Source organism: Cupressus sempervirens, chromosome 6, assembly GCF_028749045.1.
Source record: "Cupressus sempervirens isolate cs-2001-9-10 chromosome 6, ASM2874904v1, whole genome shotgun sequence".
Taxonomy (NCBI): domain Eukaryota; kingdom Viridiplantae; phylum Streptophyta; class Pinopsida; order Cupressales; family Cupressaceae; genus Cupressus; species Cupressus sempervirens.
The window spans coordinates 183,254,355-183,278,022 of record NC_143123.1 but is presented as its reverse complement, the minus strand read 5'-3'; the positions used below and the strand labels follow the sequence as shown (position 1 = coordinate 183,278,022).

The 23,668-nt window shown below is 35.0% G+C and overlaps 1 protein-coding gene across 1 annotated transcript; it reads left to right on the top strand.

The window, feature by feature from the left end:
• The first annotated feature begins 12,511 nt into the window (after positions 1 to 12,511).
• On the top strand, positions 12,512 to 13,956 carry LOC149551858 (serine/threonine-protein kinase nrc-2-like). Its single transcript, XM_089789746.1, has 2 exons — positions 12,512 to 12,960; positions 13,081 to 13,956. The coding sequence occupies exons 1-2, from the start codon at positions 12,578 to 12,580 to the stop codon at positions 13,712 to 13,714; spliced, it is 1,017 nt and encodes a 338-aa protein (XP_089645872.1). The 5' UTR covers positions 12,512 to 12,577; the 3' UTR covers positions 13,715 to 13,956.
• Positions 13,957 to 23,668: the final 9,712 nt, after the last annotated feature.

The following is a 23,668-nucleotide window of genomic DNA, read 5'->3' as shown; positions in this document are numbered from 1 at the left end:
AAGAACATCTCCCCGTACTAGCCAAGATATTCACCCACCTAGAAGAGTACAAAGTTAGGCTCAACCCTAAGAAATGCACTTTTGGCCTCAAATCAGGCAAGCTTATGGGGTACATTGTCTCAACCAAAGGGATATAATTTTGACCCTGAAAAGGTCCAAGCCATAATCAACATGCAACCTCTGAAAAATCTAAGTCAGTTATGCTCTCTTTAAGGTAGGCTTCAATTAGTTTGTTGGTTCATTTCTTAGTTGGCAAAAAAGTGTGTACCTTTCACCCACTTACAACACAAAGATATAATTTTTTAATGGGATGATCAGTGTCAAAAAGCTTTTGACTTTCTCAAAACCTACTTGATGAATCTGCCCATGTTAGTACCTCTGGTATCACAGAAACCTTTGTTATTGTACACATTTCTATAATAGATAAATCAATCGGATCTCTCCTAGCACAAGAAAATGACCAAGGAATGGAATGAGCTATCTATTACATCAGTTGCACCTTGGTCAATTATGAGCTCAATTACTCTTTTATTGAAAAGGCATGTCTAGCCAAGTTTTTGCTTCCCAAAAGCTATGTCATTATCTTCTAACACACAAAGTCAAGCTCATCTCCAAAATTGACCCCTTAAATATCTTCTCAGCAAAACAACATTAATAGGTAGATGGGTCAAATGGGTGATGATCCTAAGTGAATTTGACATTGAGTACATTGATAGGAAATCAACAAAAGGATAGGCCATTTCCAATCAATTGGTAGAGGCACCTATAGAGAGTTCAAATCCTATCCTAGCTGATTTCCCAGACATGCACATTCTTTAGATAGAGCCACTAACATGGAAATTCTATTTTGATGGTTCCTACACACATCATGGATCATGCACTAGTATTTTGTTCATAACACCACTAGGTGTTATCATCCCTAAGTCTTACAAACTATTTTTCCCTTGCACCAACAACATGGCAGAATATGAAGCTTTGGTCTTGGGTCTCAAACTAGCTTTAGAATCGAAACTGACAACACTAGAGGTTTATGGAGACTCTTAGTTGATCATCAATCAAGTCAGTAACACTTATAAGATCAATGATGAAAATTATTGCTTTACAAACATATGGTTGACACCCTTAAGGCATGTTTTGTTCATATTACTTTTGAACAAATTTCTAGAGATAAAAATAGAGCAACAGATGCTATGGCCACCTTGGCCTCCTTACTCCAATTCCCAGAGCAGCACGAGTGATATGAATTCTTAGTAGAAGAGATGGTTTAACTCATGTTCATTCAACCTGATTCCCTTATCATTTGTCACGTAGACACTCTCAATTCCCTTTGGTATAACCCCATCATCACTTACCTCCATGATAACACCATTCCATCTGACCTCTTGCATGACAAAAAATGAAATTTCATACGATAAACCTCACGTTACACTTTGGTGGCCAATATGCTTTATAGAAAGGATCTTGATGGTACTTTGTTTAGATGTCTTAAAAAGGACAACTCTAGAGTTGCTTTGCAAGAAGTCCATGCAAGGATTTATGGGTCACACTCTAGTGGGTTTACACTAGCAAAGAAGATTCTTAGAATGGACTATTTCTAGCCAACCATGGAAAAGGATTCTATCGACTATGTTAAAACTTGCAAAAAATGCCAAATCCATGGTAACATTGTTCATGCACTAGCCCAAGAGCTCAATCCTTTGGCCACACCATGGCCTTTTTATTAGTGGGGCTTTGATTTGATTGGAGCCATCTATCCCCCTTCCTCTGGTAGACATAAATGGATTATCACTGCTAAAAAATACTTTACCAAGTGGGTCAAAGTGGCGCCACTTGCTAACTCTATGGGAAAACAAATCTCTTCCTTCATTCTCAACCATATCATTTTTCGGTTTGGCATACCTCATGCCATTCTCATGGATAATGCCTTGTACTTCAAAAATCAAATAATTGATGAACTATGTGAAAAAATTCACATTATACACCATTCCTCATCAATTTATTATCCTCGAGGCAATGGCTAGGCAAAGGCCACCAAAAAAACCATTATTAACATCCTCAAAAGAACCATCAATGATATTGGTAGAGATTGGCATTTATAGTTGAAACTTGCCCTCTAGGTCTACAAGATGAGTATAAGAACACCTACAGGCACAATACCCTTCTCCTTGGTTTATGGTTGTGAAGATATTCTTCCTTTAGAAGTGGAGATTCCATCCTTGAGAGTTACCCTTCAGGACATCCTATCGGATAAGGATTACAAAGTGGCCTATATAGAATAGTTAGAATTGTTAGAACATCAGTGTGTAGCACATCAACATCTCAAAGTTTATCAGAATAGGTTGTCAAGACATTACAACAAAAAGGTCAAACCCCATGTTTTTAATAGTGGTGACCTAGTGCTCCAAGAAAACCCTAAGAACCAAGCGGCAAGAGAAAAGAAAGGAAAGTGGGAAGCCAATTGGATTGGTCCTTACATTATCACAGAGTCCTTTAGGACTGACACTTACAAACTCTCAAATTGTGATGGCACAAACCTAGTAGAGCCCATCAATAGCATTCACCTCAAAAGATTTTATGTCTAGAGCTTTGAGAAACACATCAAAAATACCAAAAAAAGAAAAAACAGCAAAAAAAGAAAAAAAAGAAAAACAAAAGGAAAAAAAAATGTTGTCATCTCCAAAAAAATCTTTGAAAGTGGTGTCATCGACAGTCTGATCATAATACACCAATTTCGCTACCACATTTATCATAAAAAACTGTGCAAAATTCTAAAAACATAGGTACAAATGCAAAAATCTCAAAAATGGAGGATCTCGATGATGTATCGAGACATTGTAGTCCGCTGGACACTCGTACCTATGACCCCTCTCGAATTTGTGCTCTCACAAAGGGACCATTGTCATCACTAACTCAAAGCTCCAAATCACCAAATGAAAAAGAGGAGTGTGAAAATGACAAGGGTAAAAGGTCTTTTGACCTATTTAACCCTCCTTAGGGGAAAGTATATCATTTTTTCACTCTATTTACCCAACATTGGAATCCTTTTCCTCGCTTTCATGAATTGGGTATTGTATCAAACCAACTTGATCATCTTTATCCATCAACTATCCAACATTTCAAAAATAAAATTGGAACCCCCTTAATTTTCACACATTATTTTTTTTCCAATTTCATTTTTGAGGGGGTAGTATATCCATATCAAATCAAGGAATCCAAACCGAGGCATACAAAATTTTCAAATATAAAAAACACACTACCCTAGCCGAAAAAAATTCAAACATCAACCGAAACCAGGGTATCCAAGTAAAAACATCACAACATCAATTAGAAAAATCAACAAAAATCAAGACATCAAACCATTGATGATTAGACATCAAATCATCAGCAATTAGTCATCATATCAACCTCCAAACATCAAAACATCATCCAATCATCGAAATTTGACCTAAGACCAAAAAATCAAGGTAGTCTTTGAACTAATATGCTTCGCATATTAGCTCAAAGAGGGGCATTTTTCGACACCCAAAAATTGGCGAAGACTTGAACTATGCAATTTCGATCAATCAATGCAAATCAAGGAGAAAATTAGAAATACACAACAGAGTTTCAAATCAAAATCACATCAGGTCATTAATTATCTATCAAATCAACAAGACCTAAATCAACTTTAAAAGAGAAGAAAATTAATTCAAATTCATAAAATGAAATTCAAAAAGGGAGGAAGAAAAAGATAAAATGTTTAAAATAAATAAGATATTTATATATTCAATAAAGTCATTTATCCTCACAAAAGAGAAAATCTCCCTTTATCATTTAAAAGAATTAGAAATATCTCCATTTATCCTCAAAACCAAGTATGTTGGATACTTCCTCCTGGTCTCTTATGAGATATTTTGAGTTTCACTTTCATCCACCAGTCAAAGGTGAAAATCCTAATTCTTAACCCAACCCCTTCCAAAATCTTACAAATATGAGGCAAATCCAAGAGCCAAAGGACCCAAGTTTTAAGCATTTGCACTATCATTTTAGCATTATCATTCTGGCAAATTCATAGCATTTTAGCATTATTTTTATGTCATTTAGCATCATTTATTACATGTTAGATCATTGTATTTCCATTGCCATAGTATTTTAAGAGTTGTTATCTTCATATAATCGACTTTACATTCATAGATCTTGCATACATTCTTGTAGATCTACATTCTAAGCATACTCCTATTCTAGAACTTTCACTGAGATGCTTGGTTTGAGAGCTTTCTTAGCAGTTGTAGTTAAAAAAACATGAGACGTTCATAGAATTTACGTTTTTGATAATGATTTCTTGGGTTCTACATTAAATTTTCATGAATACATATTTATACCATGCACAATTGATATCTCAAAGTTTTGTTGTCTATTATGTCAAACACTTAGTCATATATGAGGCAGAGTTAGATGGTCATCATTGTGACTGAGATACTCTACATAGGCTGAGTCATGTAAAGACTTGTAAATAATCATGTATATGTCGATCTCTATAGGAGCCAAGAAAGTCTTTGGTCATCAAGTATTTTTAGTACAAGCTGAGCCTAGTGAATGTCAAGAAAATAGAGCACCTAGATGTTGAGTTATACACAATAAGTCAAGTATAGTTAATGCCAAGCAACATAATGAAGAAAAGTTATGACCGAGCATCAGAAACAATGTGTGTCAAGTAAGACAAAGAGAACATAAAAGTCTAGAATGTTATAAACTTTGAGATAAACCATTTCAAGCTAACATGAACATCCCATTTAATGATTGTAGAGTTTGTTATAGAGGTTGTTACATGTTTTGACATGGATCACCAATTAATCTATTCACATAGATTCACTAATACACTAGGGACTTTATCTTAGTCCTTATTCCATGGTGGTTGACTAGAACCACCTACAAGCCAAAATTGTCATGGACATTTTTCTAGGATCCTAGGTTCTCCTACACCATTCCCTATGACCTCTTTTAACTCTTTTGAACATTTTAGATATGCCTCTAGGGGTTCTAGGACCACTAGGGACATATGTTTTCATCAAATGGATCAAATCAGACAATTTAAACATATGAGATATGTCCCTAGGGGTCATAGGAACTCTAGGGATATATGTTATCATCAAATGGATCAAAAGGGGTTGTATGGTACCTTAGGGGTATCGAGGAAACCTAGACACATAGATAATTTGATCAAATGGGTCAAAAGGGGTCATAGGTTACCCTTTGACATTTTTTGACCCATTTGAACATACGAGATATGTCCTAGGGGTCTTCAAACTACTAGAGACATATGGCTTCATAAAATGGATTGAAAAAGGTCATAGGTTTTCCTATGACCCCTTTTGACCCATTCAAACATATGACATATGTCTCTATGGATCCTAGGACCCCCAAGGACATATTTTATCATTGAATGGATCAAAAGGGGGTCATAAGTTTTTCTATGACCCCTTTTGACCCATTCTAGTGCATATAGGATATGTCCCTAGGGGTCTTAGGATCCCTAGGGACATATTTTTTCATTGAATGGTTTGAAAGGGTTCATAGGGTATCCACCCCTTTCGATCCATTTGAACATATGAGATATGTCCCTAGGGGTCCTAGGATCCTTAGGGACATGATTTCATCATATGGGTGAAAATGTTTAAAGGTTTCCCTATGATCCCTTTTGACCCATTTGAACATGTGAGATATGTACCTAAGGGTCTTGGGACCCCTAGGGACATATGTTATCACCAAATGAGTTAAAAGGGGTCATAAGATATCCTATAATCCCTTTTGACCCATTCAAACAAATGAGATACACTATGACCCCTTTCAACCGACCATTCAATCATGTTATATATGTCCCTAGGTGTCTTATGATCTCTAGGAATGCACATTTTCATGAAATTGGTCGAAAGGGGTATGAATAGGATAGCCTATGACCCCTTTCCACCCATTCAAACAAATGAGATATCTCCTTAGGGTTCGTAGGACCCCTAGGGACATATGTTGTCATAAAATGGATTGAAAGAGGTCATAAGATATCCTCTAACCCCTTTCCACCCATTTGAACAAATGAGATATGTCCCTAGAGCTCCAAGGACCCCTAGCGACATATGTTGTTATGGAATAGGTCAAAAGGGGTCATACATTGCACTATGATCCCTTTCAACTCATTTAATCACATTATATATGTCCCTAGGGATTCTAGGACCCCTAAGAACATATATTTTCATGGAATGGGTTGAAAGGGATCATAGGATAACCTATGACCCCTTTCGACACATTTGAATAAATGAGATATATCATTATATAATTATTATAATATATACTATATAATTACTAATTTATAATTACTATAATATACACTATATAATTTAACATATACTATAAAATAATATATACACTATAATTCAATGTATAATATAATTAAATATACATACAATATAATAACTCTATATAGTATATTAAATTTATACTATATAATTACTACATATGCTAAAATATATATATTATATACAATAATATATAATATCCTATAGTATATATTCTATATAATATATAATGTAATATAATACTATCCTATATATTATAATACTATCCTATATAGTATATGTCTATAACATTAAAAAAGGCATAAAGTTGACCAATTGAATTTTAATCACATGGATCAAGGAGGAGAGAATCTCAACCTCTCACTAAGTTTGAATCCAAACCCTCCAATTCCCATGGGATTCTCATATGAGTGACAAAGGATTAGGTACCTAATAAATCGGGTATATCAATTTGTTGAGGTAATGATTATTTTACTTTGGTATTAGGGTTGGGGATGAAAACTCAACACTATTTCTAAAGTGCTTTTGGACGTTTTTAGACTTATTTTTTTTCACATCGCCACTTTTTGGCCCACCATGATCCTAAACATACCCTTTTGGGTAACTTTTTTTTTTATATGGTGACATTTTATATTATGTACATAGAATCATGTTAACTAAATGCTTCATGCTAGCATCAAATAAGTATGCAATCAAAAGATTTGATTGTGGAATTTCTGCCCAGAATAGTGTTGCTTTTGAATGGGAAATTTTTTCGGTATGTCTAAATTTTGAATGGAAAACTATTGGTCATAGTTTCAAACCTTTAGCAATACGAGACATTATATTTCTATATTGTTTATGCATATTAATATTTATGAACTTGATGCATAGGGCGAGATTTTGGGAGGAAGGGAAAAGCCATCTACGATTGTTGACAAAGATGAAGGCTTAGGGAAGGTTAGGCTTCATAAGATATATAGTTTGTTAAGAGAGAGTTTATGGAGATGACTTACCAAACAAAATAATATTGATCAAATTACATCTAAATTGGATCATTTAAATTATTTCACATTATGTATTATTTAAGTGGCCCTTCTATTACTCAAGTTTTTTTCACTTAAGTAAGATAAAGGGATTAGTCATTTCAGAAGAGCTTGGAGACTGGTGCTATATTATATATTTTTAGCTTTTTTTTGAACTATTAATTTTATGCTCTTTATTTCTTCCTACTATAGTGATGGAGCAACTACTATGGTTTCTAGTAAGTAGAGAGAAACCAATGGAGCCAAGTGTACAAGTTATTGCAAAAATTAGTAGGCTATATTGATGTTGCATATGCGTTTCTCTTTACATGTTGTCATTTGTAATTAAATATTAAAAGCTTACCATTTTCATGTTTGATTGAGCATAAGTCATATTGCAATCCCTTATGCTATTCACAATTGCACCAGCTCTAGCCATCCCAACAACTATTTCAAAGGCAATCTTGGAGGCTTCAATGTAGACTATTATGAGATAAATGAAGCATTCTTTGTAAGATTTTTTTTTCTATAAATTCACACATTGTTGCAATCCATCATTTAAAATTGTAATTGTCAAATTAGGTTATCAAGAAATTATATTGTGAGTGTTTTTCATATACGATTGAAGTAGTTAAAGAATTTTTTTCCAAACAATAGTGACTAAAAGTTTCTTGTAAGTAAAGTGTCTATGGAACTGGATTGAGTTGTACAAATTAAAATTTTTACTATTGTTTTGATGAACTAATTACCTTGGAGGTTTAGTGATTCAAGATTAAGTGGGGCTTGAAATGCACTCATAGCCAAGTTCATAACATAATTTTGCATCTTACATGTTATCTACACCAAAGTTTTTTTTTGTAACTAAAATTGAATTTCTAATGCATGATCGTATATGTTGATTATCAGTATCAAAATTGATGTTATTTAATTATGGGTTTTTTTTGTATAGAAGGCTTTGTCATTTTTTGTTTACAAATAACTGTTGGATTCACCTCAACAATGCACATATGTATCTCACTATTTAAGCCATGTATGAACTAAATTGTTGAAGGAAATTATAGCCAAATTTTTGCTCTACTAGAACATGCTTGTATAAAATTTATCTGCTTAACCATATTCTCATTTCCCCACTTATTTCACCAAAAGACATCACATTATAGGTGGGAATTGGAATGGCTTGGTTGAACACTTTTAGAGAAAGCTAGTAGAATGGAAAGGAAAGATCCTAAGTAGTGTGGGGAAATTCCAACTTCTCCCAGTCTCTTTGTAGGGAATTTCAGTGTATTTTCTCTCTATCTTTAAACTCCTAGGTAGATATAGAGACAGTCTTGAAAAAATCCAAAGAAAATTTCTATGGTCAAGTTCTAAAGAGAAGTCTAGGATGAGTTTGGTGAGCTGGGAAAAAGTCTGTCATCCTAAGGCCCTTGGAGGTTTGAATATTAGGAGGATATGATATATGAATAAGGCCCTCCTAATTAAGGTTTGTTGGAGATTGATGAACTCCCTAGGTAGTTGGTGCAACATTGTGAAGGCCAAGAATCTTGGAGGGGACTTGTTCTATCACTTCCTCTGGACCCATGCTCTCCCCTAGGATTCTAAAATTTGGAACAATGTGGTGTACACCCAGAAAATTTTGAAGATGGGTACTCATTGGGTTGTGGGGGATGGAAACAACGTTGACTTCTGGGAAGACCAATGGCTTCAAGATGACCCCCTCATGTACACTAGGTTTTAACCCTTGTGTGAGGCTTGTACTAGACATAATCCAGTACTATGAATTGAAGCTATATTACCTTCAATAGACAATGGAAATCAATCCATAATCAAGAGTTTACTAGGATGGGGCAAGCTCTGGAACTACAAAATCTTCTCTAGAGTTATCAGATTCCTTCTACATCAATTGACAACTCTTTGGTTTAGAGACCTACCCCCTTGGGAGACTTCATTGTGAAATCAACTTATCTTTGTTATCTAAGGGGGGATGTGGCCCAAGGGGATTCAATGAAGTTCTAGCACCCATGGATCCTACCAAAGATAAATTTCTTTTGGTGGACATCCTTACATGGGACTATCCCCACCATTGATAATCTTCAAAGGAGAGGGTGTTAGCTAGCTAACTGTTGTGTTTTATGTTACAAAGAAGCAGAATCTATCCCACACCTTCTCATCTATTGTCCTATTCTGTCAAATGTTTGGAAGGGTTTCCTTGCATTATGGGAGGTCCAGTGGTGTGCTAATGTGAACTTACACCAATTTTCTCACTGGGATGGGTTGTCGAATCACCCATATCTCAAAACCCTTTGGAGAATAATCCCCCCATATGTCTCATGGAAAATCTGGAAGGAGTGAAATAATGGAATCTTAAGGGACAAAGCCACTACTAGTTCGATAGAGGTCGAATAGGATACTAGACTCTTAAAGGAATTTAGTGGGATCTAGCGATGCAACAAACCCCCCCCCCCCCTCCCCCCCCCTGAAAAAAAAAGCCCTAGGAAGACTTAATATGAAGTGGGCATTCGCTTGGGACATAGGCCCAATGGTGGCACAATTTGATAACTCCAGAGCTATGGCTAGACGTAGAATGATGTGACACCCCACTCTTGAAACATGGATAAAACTTAATTTTGATGGGTCGGCCATGATTGGAATCACTGTAGTCAGCGGTGTCTTCCAAAATAGTATGGGGGAGCCCGTGGTTGCTTATATTGGCAACTGTGGAGGGGGTTTGAACAACAAAGTGGATGCCCTGGCTCTTCTGTGGGGAATGAGAATTCCAAGAGCTAGAGGAATTAACAGATTGGCAATTGAGGAGGATTCGATGTTGATTATTAAAGCAATTAAAGGAGAGGATGTGTAATATTAAATGCCAATGATTATTTCTGCAACCATTAAGCTTACTAGGGCTCTAACATTTTGACTACACTATAGGCAATGGACTTATCTATGATTTTGAAGCCCCTTCAGGTTGTGCATTATCTATCAATAATTCCATGAAGCTTCTCTATCAAAAGTACTACTCTAAATCTCCTAGCAATCAATTATGTCTTAGGGAAGGTGGCGACAAGGCTATTAGTATCAGCTTTACACTTGACAATTACATTGTGTCGATGGCTTACACATTGGCATTTTCTCAAGCTGTTCACATAGTTGCTTCAATTCATCGCTTCAAGGTTTGGCTTTTACCTCTTCTATAGACTATTAAAAATTCAATTACACAATTATGGGAGCTCTTTAGTGGCTTGAGCCTTATTATTCCCACACGTAATGATAATTAGGTAACAAATTGAGCACTTGGTCAACTGATTGGCAGGGAGCACATGTCTTGAATGACGTACATTCTCTATCCGCATGAACTAATATATGATAACATTCTCTATCAATTTCCATTTCTCGGATCAAATTTCTTTGTTACATGATTGTCCCCAATTTTTTTTGGCATCCTATCAAACACATTTCCATTTTTATTGAGACTAATTTTGTAATATTAAATGCCAATTATGGTGCCAGACATAATCGAATGCTTCCAAGTGTCTTTCTGTCTAATCCTGATTCTTAGTTTTTCCTTCCAACGACTTCCGTAAATCCATTTGATAAAGATAGTCCTCCATTTGCATCTTCCATAACTGAAAATTTTGCTCATTAAACTTGTCAACCCTCAGCTTCCCCTTGTCTGCCATCACTCCCACTCAACTGTGAGACTTTCCTACAGAGGATAACTTAAAAACCTCGCTCTGATATCACTTGTTAGGATTAAATGTCAGACAAAAATAACAATTACATGCAAATATAAATAATATCAGAAGCTAATAGAACACACAGAAAAGAACACAAGACACCAAGATTTAACGTGGTTCACCCAAACCTTGGGCTACATCCACCAAAAATAAGTCCAATATTATTATGATACAGTGATTACAACCTGATTACAATCTGTAATTCCTTATAGCTCAATGCTGCCACAAGAACCAATTTTCGCATCACACCTTATAAAACAATCCCTAACCCTAAGCCCTTTTATACAAGTATTTTTGCCGCTTTAAGGTTAAAACTAGTTACAACATGTCGGCCAAATATAAGCAATAACCAATTAGCGAATATTAGCCATTGGCGAATAGTAGCCCACCATTGGAAAATAGTAGCCTATTTTTTTTTTTTTTGGGGCGATACCTCTAACCCCAACGAATTTATGAAGTATTTACAGTACTTCCCTGATCAATCACTACAAACTAATAAAACTACCCACTCCATTTACGATTTCCTAGCGAAGGATTGGTCGAAGACACTCCTTGATAAACCTATCAAAGAGGAGAGGGTGAACTTAAATAAGGAGGAGCATGAGGAAAAGAAGAACCAAGAATGGGTAAAGAAAGCAGGCAACTAGCCCTAGCTATGTTTTTTTTTTTTTTAAATATATATTTTGGATCATGCTGAACTTGGTGCCCTATGAGTTTTTTAATATATGTATATGATCAAGTACTGGACTTATAGCAGCAATATGTCTTCTTGCTGCTGGTATATTTTTCCGTTTTATTTGTTGATTAATAGCACTGATGGTAAGGATTGTTCTAGGTTGGAGCTTGCCTTTATTTATTTTTTGAAGTATAAAACTGACAACAGTTAGATAAGTGAGAGGTAACCTTGACTAATCCTTCGACATTTTTGTATATTTTTGTATTATGAGGTGAGCCCCCTCTCTTTTGACTTGTATCTAATACTTCAAAAACTACAGCACCTCTTTTTAGTGTACTACAAATGCTAGTTATAAAAAATTACAGTTGTAAAATTATTGAGTGAGACAAAAGTGTATAATGAATCCTGAGCCCTGGTCATCACTTGTCCTTGTATTCTTTATAAAAATAAATTAGAAGGGAGGCGCTGTGCTCGTACTCTACCCGTCTCATGCATTGGTTTTTCGAATATGACCGCCGTCCTCGAGATATCCGTGCCTCTCAAAAACTATTTTCATTCGCCATCTTCACAGATATTTTGCCATGTTATTAATGACACTGCAGTATACAAATTAGAAACGACTTTCTATTCATCTGTGTGGCTTCAAATATTTGAATCGTACAAGTGGCCCAACAAATCTTTTAAAAAATTTTCGCATCTTCACAGTGAAATCTGATTATTACAGCAATGGGACCATGATAAAGTTCACACTCCAGTTATATAATTTGTATGTTATTATGAGTTGGGTAAGGTTATCTTGGCCTTCAACAATCTCTATTCTTTGTTGGTGTCGACATGGTTAATTGTGAAAGGGCGAAGGAGAGAATGGAGAATAATTCGGGAGTTGAGAAACGTCCATCGGAAGAGTTGAGTCTAGTGAGGGAATTGGCGCAGGGGCATTTGAATCGAGTCTTTCTGGCTTTGCATCGCATGACCAACGAGCTCTACGCCGTCAAAGCCATGCGAAAGGGGAAGCCCACTCGAACAAAATTAAACATGGGTGCCTCCAGAGAGAAGGACATCCTCTCCACTTTACACCACCCCTTCCTCCCTTCCCTCTTCACGCACTTTGAGTCTCACAATTACGTCTTTGTCGCCACCAAATATTGCTCTGGAGGAGACATGAGCGCGCTGCGCCTCAGCCAGCCCAGCCACACTTTCTCTGTATCCGCCGCAAGGTATTAACTTTATACACAATCAGTACCATTGCTTTTTGATTTATTTTACGTTTGAAATAATACTTATAATGAGCTTAAAAATTCCATTAATATTGATGGAATATTGTTTCTGAACATGAGGTTCTATGCCGCTGAGGTGGTTGTTGCGCTGGAGTATCTTCACGAGCAAGGTATTGTTTATAGAGATTTGAAGCCGGAGAATATACTTGTTCAGGATAGTGGTCACATAATGCTCACTGATTTCGATCTCTCCCTCCGCCTCTCTTCCAATGATTCCGATGAGTGTGTAAGCTACCAAATGTCGCATTCATTTGTGGGGACGAAGGAATACATGGCCCCGGAGATTCTGTGGAGCACCGGACACGCTTTTCCGGTGGACTGGTGGTCGCTAGGAATTGTGATGTACGAGATGGTCTACGGCCGGACTCCCTTTGGCGGGGTGAACAGGAAGGAAACATTTTATAACATTCTGTGCAAAGATCCGGTCTTTAGTGGACCCTTTTCGGCGGTGCAGGATCTGATCGAGAAGCTTCTTGTGAAGGAGCCCTCCAGAAGGTTGGGAAGCGCGAGAGGAGCGGAGGAAGTGAAAACACACCGCTTCTTCCACGGCCTCCGGTGGGACGAGTTGCAGTACGTGTTGAGGCCCCCATTGATTCCCTCCGATATTGCATCTGTTTCATCATACCAGCATCATGATCAAGATTTCAGTGCTGATTCTCTCAACCAAAAAGATCCCATTTCCAAATATTTCTAATTCCTCTCTCTTCTCAAATATCAACCACACATATTCTGCCATTACAGAGACACATAGCAGGACTTGTCAGTCCCACCGTACCGTATATTTTTCCTTTGTTCAAATTAATTCTTCTCTAATTAAGAGGCTCAGATCAGCATCTCCAAGCTCCCTCTAATGAATTTACACTGTTTGATCGGCTGAGCATTGCTAATTGGACGTTGTACTACACTTGTTATAAACAGGTTGTGATTTATGTGCCACCAATGGAATATATTATCTATATTATTATATTATCTATTATTAAAGGGACAATTTCTTTTTATGTTGCAATTGTTGGTTTGAAATTTAAGCGAATAAACTTTATTTCTTTGTTATAGTTAAATGGAGAGTTCACGAATTGCGGATTGGGGTCTCTTTCATATAGGAGGCCTATATATGTGGCCTAGCCCACTTTGTAATTTTTAAAAACATAAAAATAAAGGGAAAATATTTAGGACATTTAATAGTACGAAGGTTCTTAAGATTTGATAATCACTTAATTTGTTTAGACTTTCTTTCTAATATATATAATCTTCTTTATTTTGCTTATTATAAGTTTTTTAAAATAAAAAATAAATTTCATAATTGACATACTATTTATAAAATAGATATTACATAAATAATTGATTTTTAAAATTTAGATATAATAAAGTTAATGTGATTATGTACTAAATAAAATATTTTAAAAATAAAATATAAGTTTTGAATTTGTATCTTTTAAAAATTAGTAGCACTGATTAACTAAATGCAATAAGTCTTTCTATGAGTACCTTAATAGATATTTAGATTGCAATGCATACTCTTTCTCTAATAGAATATACGACTTTCTATGTTTTAAGACTTTGTATCATTTTTTAAACTTATTTCTTCAATGTAACAGTAGGAGTTCCATCACTTTAGCACTAAAACTAGAAAAGTTATTATTCCTATTATCATATAAAATTAGAGCTAAGGGTCTCACATCTAGGTTGAAAATAAATCAAGCATAATATAGTGAATAAGTCAAAACATAATCAAATTATATAGGTAGGTTTCCTAAAAAACTTACAAACTCACATACACTAGAACTTGTCAGTCTTAGTGTACAAGTTGCATTGTTTGACTCTCTTTACTTTAGATTTGGTTGCGTTGATTGGTTGTACTATATCTTCTATATAAATTATGTGCTATCTATAAGGTAGTGGTTGAATAACATAACTAACTAAAAGGATATAAAGATGAATGAAAAAAAATAGTGTTGGGCGTTGATAAGATACATGTTTTAGTTTTTTGTTTAGAAGTTTCTTTCTAATTGGTTATACAAATATTTCGCCTAATACACACACATTAATATCCACATACATACATTTTTGTATGTACATATTTTTTTTAATGTGTTTGTGTAATATATGTATACATAGATACATACACACACATATGTATTTACATTCATACATACAAACATATACATAAACATGCATATATGTGTATATGCAAACATACATACATGCATGCACACATACCGCATGGACGGACACACATACAAACTTATGAGTACATGTGCATGTGTACTCATAGTTTTTAGTAGGCACTCCTTCAACTTAACCCATGTTTTAATATTGATTCATCACCTATTCTACTCCTCTCATCACACTCCTATATGTGCTAGAAGATTGGCTACTTTCTTTAAACCATCTTTGTAATATATCTTTGGTTAAAAAATTTAAATTTTCTAGGTCCTTTCATGCCCTATACATTCGCCTAATTAATTTATAATTAATTTTTGCACACATATTTACCTTGTTTGCCTCTTTCTGCAAGCATTAAAAGATTGCAATAAAAAAAAAACCTATGTTATATGAAGGTCTTGTCTTTTTAATTGTTGAGCATTGGAAGTCTTTCCCTACACCCTCTAAATGAAATCCTAAAGCTTTTCATATTTCCTCTAAGGGGGATGAGGGCACAAACAAGGCAATTTTTGATACCTTGCATTCAAGAGTGGTAAGGTGGGTGGTAATTGGGAGATCAAAATTGATTTGTGCCAGTCTCCTTTGATAGACAGGGTAAAAATCCTAGTATCTTTGATAAGAAGAGCCTATTTAATATAAATGTGTCTCTACTCAACCTAGCCTTCATGATCATTCCTCTCATTAAATGCAAGCATTCAGATAGAGAAAGAAGATCTCCCTTCCCCCACAAGCTCCCTAAAGACTCTTCTCTTCTCAAATGTATTCTAGAAATCCAAAAAAAATGTCTTAACCAAATTTATAAAGGAATTCTTGTAGAAACAATAGATAGATAGTTTCATGAATTCAAACATATAGTTGTTAAACTAATGCCCATCCATTGTCAGGTAAAAACAATAAAATAGAAAGAGCTCTCATGGGATGAGAATGAGGATGTGAATCTCATAAGATATTTGTAGAAAGTGGTTAAAGCTGTTGACACCCTTAGATTTGGTTATGAGGGCATAATTATTGTCCTAGCAAAAAATTCAAAATAAACAATAAAAGTCTATCTAATCTAGTAACTCTCTCCTAGAGGTTCTTAAACACACTAAAGATATTATTCAAACTCTAGAGTTAACAAGTATTAACAAATGCATCCAAGTTAATTGTAGGTTGGGGAAGATTAAGTTCAAGAGACTATTGATGATAACAAGGGGCCATGAACTAGAATGAGAGGAAACCTTAAAAAGAGTCTTTATCCACTTTCCCCAAGACCTATAAGATCTCAAAAGGTGGTGCTAGATACTTCCTAAATGGAGGTTGAAGCCAAAGATGCTATGTAGAAGTTGATTTGGGATTTTTTTTTCTTGTGTAGTTTTTGCTCTATTATTTTGGCTTGTGGTTGATTATCAATTTCTTACACTCAACTAAGGATAACTTGTTGTATGTAGGTCTTTGGGTCTCTTCAAAGCTTCTTTGATCCTTAATAAAAAAACATTGTACCCATAACCAACTCAACTAAGATTTCCCTTTCTATTCTAGTCAAAACTTAGCTTGATCCTTTTGATCAACACACACACACACACACACACACACACACACACACACACACACACACACACACACACACACACACACAAAAGGTGTCTATGTGTGTGTTTATGGACACACATAAACCTACACACAACACCTCTCATTTCCTAAAACATGAAATCAACTACACAAATTGGGTGGGTAAGGGAAGCAAGACTCCATTCTTTAGCTAAGACCTCATTGTTCTATTCTAGTAATTTTTGAAATTGGTGATTACTAGTGATTATGAATCACTTTCATAGACCAAGTTTGTACATCATTTCATAGTCAAACTGAATAAAAAATTGATAGGGGAACATCAAACCATTTCAATTTTATTGATCCACTTGTAAAGTTCTTGTTTTATCTACCATAAATACTTTTTTCTTGTTCTTGGATCATATTGTAGTTTTATTTTTTCTTGATCTACTAATAAAGTGCTTGTTTGATCTACCAGAAATAAATTTTCTAGTTCTTAGATTGTAATGTAATTTTCAATTTTCTCTATCCACTAATAGAGTGCTTATTTGATCTATCATAAATACTTTTCCTTGTTCTTAGATCATATTGTAGTTTTCATTACATTAAATCAATCCCACTACCTTAGTGCAACATCATGTGTTTCAAATCTAAATTTCTCGACCACAATGCATGCACACCTGCAATAAGTTTTTCTTCCACTCTTTGTAATACATATTCTCAATTTAATGTCTTGTCATACATACAATCAACTCAATTATTGATTGGTTGAATACTTATAGATCTTTGAGGTGCAAGATTCTCATTGACTAAGGTCTATTGATAAAGTTAGATTGTTGCTTGTGCAAAAAATTATGTTTTAATGATACACTAATATGACATAAGTTAATTTGTTATTTTTTAGATCTAGCTAATATATTTTATTCAATAATGAGTACTCATTATTACTACTAATGTACTTTAAAATCACAACAAATAAAACTACTTTATTAAAATTTAAACATTAAATCAACATATACTATTAGAATATTTTTAATATATCAAATAATCCTCCTAATTTCAATTGCAAAAACATTATATTTATTTATGATGCAGAGTAAAATAAAACTTAGAATTCTTGTAGATATACAAATTGATTAAGATAAGATAAAGCTTTGCTCCAAGGAAAATATTGAAATGTTGAAGGCAACCAATTGGGAGATTAAGAAAACCAGGAAATTTTGGTCCCCACCTGCACTGCCCAACCTCAAAAAGGGAAGAAATGAGTGGGAGTGAATGTCGGAATGGCTTAAACATCACACATTAAGCTTAATTCCTAGACCAAAAGTGTTAAATAGTCAAAATTGACTTTTTTTCCCCAAGCTTAATTCTTCCCTTAGTGTGTGATGTTTAAGAATTGCCAAGAATACCTCAATGCCTTGCTAAAGCAAAATATCACCTACTATTTGAATTGAAATTGAAAATGGGTGAAACCAAATGACACAAGACCGACCTTAATTGGGAGGTAGCATTCATTCATTTTGTGACGTCCTTATCTTCCATCATTTTCACCACGTCAAATGGAAAACTTTACGCGGCAGCAGGGTCTCGATTTATTCATTTCATCCATTCGTTACCTCTTAAAAATTCCTCTTAAAACGTCACCGCCTCCTTATCAGTACTACGAATAACAACAAACCTTGCCAGGGTGATCTATGAAACAATGTTGAAATTTGTACGCTTGTATACCTTTTTGTTTTCTAGCTTTAGATTTATTTCGAGAGATTGTAAGATTACAATGTAAAAATGGTACAATCTCAGCTGCAACGTTCTCATATAGTTGACGTTGTTTTAACTCAGAATCTACATCTATTTGCTTGCATCTTTTTAACTGCTGATTCACATTTTGACACATATCTTGATTCTTTTAATTGTTGATTCACATTTTGACACATATCTTGATTGTTACAGTTGGATATTGTAGTTCATGGTATTTTCATCATCTGTATGATTGATTTAACAGAATATAGATATGTTTTAAAATACATTAGAAATTAATTTTTATTTTATTTTTAACAAAAAGTGAGGGAGTACTTATATAATTTATTAATACTATAAACTTGTTCTAGAGGCTCTTGAGAGAAAGAACTAGTAAGAAAACTTTGATTCATCACCCAGATACAATATGAATAGAAATTAAGAAAGGACAAAGACAAGAAAATCCGAAGCAGCTGAAGGAGGTGGATAGAGTGGATCAAAGACAAACATGAATGCAATGATAAACATTCAAATCAATAAGCAAAATACAGATTCATCAAACTGTGCTACAACACTTAATACATAAATAAAATCTATTACAAATCCTTAGAATGCACCTTAGAATGCTACAACATTCTATCCACTCATGATCCACAATGAGAAACTCAAAATGAGCTCTACTGATCCACCATGATCAAATAAACATCTGATGCTCAAATCCTTACATAATGCCTCTATTTATAGAGGTATGAGAACTCACAAAATATTTTACACATGTTACATTATATTAAATATAATATTAAATATGTACTGTTATTTTGTGGGCTGGACGGTGGGCTGGACGGCTAAGTTGTTTGCAATTTATTGTGGACGGTGCTAGAGAGTTATTTGATTGTGGACAGCTGAGTTGGGTTGCCGACAGTAGTCATTGGATAGAAATTAATTCTTCCAACATTCCCCCTTAATTTCTGTCACTAATGCTACTGCATTTATATTGTTTTCCCTTGTCATAATTACTTTGGGTTTTATGGCTTACCCCTAACCAATGCAATTTTGAAGTAGTTTCAAGCTCACCATGAACTTCTCAAACATTACACAAATGGTTTCAAGATCACCATAAACTTTGCGTTCAAATGGTTTACAAACCAAGCATTCATTGGTTCTACTATAGGGAAACTATCATCACTTTGAGCCTTTCTCTTTCTTGACCTGCATCAAACTGATTATTGAGTCCATATAAAAAGAAATCCATCTACCGAGATACATGGGTGCCTAGCCGCTGTACTCGCCAGTTCTATAGGAATCCTGTAGCCACTGTAGCCGCTTTGATACCACTTGAAGGAGGTGGATAGAGTGGATCAAAGACAAACACGAAGACATCAAGTTGTGCTACAACACTTCATACTCATTAACATATCTGAAATCTATTACAAATCCATAGAATGCTACAGCATTCCATCCACTCATGATCCACAATGAGAAACCCAAAATGAGCTCTACTGATCCACCATGATCAGATAAACATCTGATGCTCAAATCCTTACATAATGCCTCTATTTATAGAGGTCTGAGAACTCACAAAACATTTTACACATGTTACATTATATTAAATATAATATTAAATATGTACTGTTATTTTGTGGGCTGGATGGTGGGCTGGACGACTAAGTTGTTTGCAATTTATTGTGGACGGTGCTGGAGAGTTATTTGATTGTGGACAGATGAGTTGGGCTGCCGACAGTAGTCATTGGATAGAAATTAATTCTTCCAACAGCAGCTTCCCAAATCCAGATAACAGTCAAGAATCTCATCACAGTAGATACCGGTTGATGTAATGTGACTAGTGGATATGCATATATGTGAGATATGCATTAGTCATCTGATATTTCACACAGTAGGCAATCATCTCCACGAACACCCAACAACAACAACAGCCTTGACCTACAACTACTACAACAGAACATGACTGCAAAATAAGGATCACAGATGGGAAATGCTGCCCACAAATTGTAAGTTCCCATAAAACATCAATTTTAATTGCACTAAATATATTCTTACTATGGAAAATGCCTTGGCGTTCAGCAACATAGCACAGACCAGACTGGAATGATCAGACACCACTGCACTTCCATCATATAACTCACATTGTTGCAATTCTAAATAAATTAGTGAGCAAGCGAAACATCATGTTCGATCAATCTATCTAATTCCGTATGATTACTTTTAAAATGACAAGGGGATAATGTATCAATAAAAACTCCATCACAACCTCAATTTGCAAGTAAGTCTTCCACATGTTGCCTTTACGTAATATGTGATATATGCGCACATCCGAGAAAGAATCTATTCCAGATTTGAGCCAAAATGTATTTTAGTCTACAATTATGAATACTTCTTTCAATGCATGCATTGATAATGAATACTTCTTTCAATGCATGCATTGATAATAACCATATAATCTCCTTCAATATGTATCTTACTATAGCCCCCTCGTCTGGCCAAGGCTAAACCATGTAGTAAGGCATTTGCTTCAGCAATATTATTAGTGCCTGGTAAGATAGAAAGATCGTTAGGTGCACAAGAGTTACCCGCATGATCACGAATACAAGCACCAATCCCAGATGATCCTGGGTTGCCACGTGAAACACAATCAAAGTTAATTTTGACAATCCATAGTTGGAAAACACCATTTTATCTTATCGCTATCACCACAAGCAATTATGCTCTATTGTGGAATTGAGCCAAAAGGAATAATAATTCGCCTCCAAGATTTCACCACCTTAGCATCCTATGATAAGAAAAAGAAATTGCACTTAATATTTAGCGAATTAGCATTAACAACCCCTGCCACTGATTTCTCAATGCCTTGCAACACAACATTAATATGATTAACTTCATTTCCAAAGATTCTCTTGTTTCTTTCCCACCACATGGCCCAGACAACTAAAGCTGGAATACATTTCCAAATATAATTTAAAAATGAGGAAGAATAAAGGATAGGCCAAGATTGAAATAAGTCCCACAACTTGGATGGAAGAGCCATGTGGTAGTCTAGTTTTCTCAAAACAAAAAATTACCAACATTCATAAGAAAATGAACAATTTAACTGGAGATTATCAACATATTATGGTTCTTTATTACAAAGAACACACAAAAAAGGAGCTTGTACATACAAAGTTTGTTGAGTTTATTGCTATCAAGAATCTTGTTCTTCAAAGCTAACCGTGCAAAACAACTAGCCTTAGGCAAAATAGCATGATTCTAGCAAAAAGAGGAAGCACAATGAGGTGGTATCACAAAATGGAGTTGTCAAAGAATACGGTATCCTTCCTTAATTAAAAACTTCCCCTCTTTGGAAAGAAACCAAACAAGAAGATCTTCTTTGTTAGACAAAAACATAGTTCGGTCAATGAAAATCTTATTAAGAATGTCTTTTTGTGTATCATCAAGGGGAAATACCGAAGGATCTTTCCAATTAAGCTTCCCTGAAAATAACTCAACAGAGTCAATGCAATCTACTAAATTCATACCCCAATGAGATAAGGTTACATTAATTATATTAGTATCTTACACTGTACTGGAGAGAGTAGGAAACTATTCCATGAATCTTTCCAAAAATTTACCTCATCACCACTATGAACTTCCCAAGAAATATAATTCTGGATTAAATCCATAAAATGAATCATGAAATCCCATATAGCTGAGCTCTTAGGATTATCCAAAATTGGAATAATCCTCTTTGGATCCTCCTTGTCTAAGTATTTCTATTACATCAACTTACGCCATTTCTTTTTTGGGTTAGAATATTGGTGCAAGAGCATCCTAGGTTGCCTAGTAATCTTGCTCATTTTTTTTTGTTCATTTTGCTAGTTACTGTCGAGTTACAATTGCTGTCAAGTTTTCCAGTATCGGCTGAGCTATCTGTGTTGGTTGAGTTGTCCACTTTTGGCCGAGTTATCCAGTGCTGACCAAGTTGTCCAATATTGGCTGAGCTATCTAGTGTTGGCTGAGTGTTCCTTCATGTGTCGAGTGAACTTGATATTTTTTGATGTTCGGTTCCTTCTTTGACCAAGTTTGTCTATGGTTGGTTTCTAGTGTGAGCCGACTTGCATATTTAATTTGGATCATGAAATTTAATGCAAGGATATTGTCTTTGGATGTGTGTAGACCATTTTGAGGTCGACCTTCTATCATATAATAATCAAGAATTTTATGTAAACCATTTTGGAAAGTATAAATAAGGGTGTTTAGGTTTAGGTTAAAATTAACTTAGAGAGTTGAGAGCATATGTTCCTAGAATAGTGAGTTTGAAGCTAGATCATAGATTTTGAAGTTGTATTTTATTGGTGATAACCCAAAAGGCCTTATAGATGGGAATGTATGCAAATAATTTGATGAATTAATAAAGAATTTCAAAATTCCTTCTCTCCTTTGTGGCATTCTCTATGTTGTTTGCTTCTGTTGTGTTACTCAACAAGGTGATTGGATAGTTAGGTGTGCCTCTGGCCCTAGCTTTTTAATTCCTCCTTGTGTTAGGTAGTATTAGAGCTTCAAGTTTTTCCTTTTAAAGATTGGATCATTTATAACCCTAAGTTGGATTTGGTTGGAGATTGGATCGTGTATAACCTATTTGTAAAGATGGTTTGTAGCAGAGGAAATGTTGGCCCACTATTATTTTAGGACATGTTGAGACAATTAGTAGCTAGATTAGATGTTGTGGAGACTATTTAGAGAAGAGGAACACATCTTGAAGATGCGAGTGATGATGAAGCAATAGCACCAAACCCTAATCTAGAACTTGAGGAAAGATTGTTAAGAGTATTGTCTAGGGCACATTCAAAGCCTAATGCGGAAGTTGTTACTTATGATGGAGAATTAAACAATAACATTGTACTAGATTGGATCTCTGATATGGAGAGTTTATTTGAGTTTGAAGGCACTCCTAATAATAGGAAGGTGAATATTGTAGTCACTAGGTTGAAAGGGCATGCCTCATTATGGTGGGAGAATTTGTAAACTCATAGACAGAGAAGAGGAAGAGAGAAGATCAACACCTAGCTAAAAATGGCAAACAAGGTGAAGAAGAAGTTCCTTCCTACTAATTATCAAGTTAGCTTGTTGAGAAAGATATAAAATTTGAGACAAAAGGATATGACTATGAAAGAGTACACTAAGGAATTCTATAGATTAGACATCAGATGTGGACATGTGGATGATG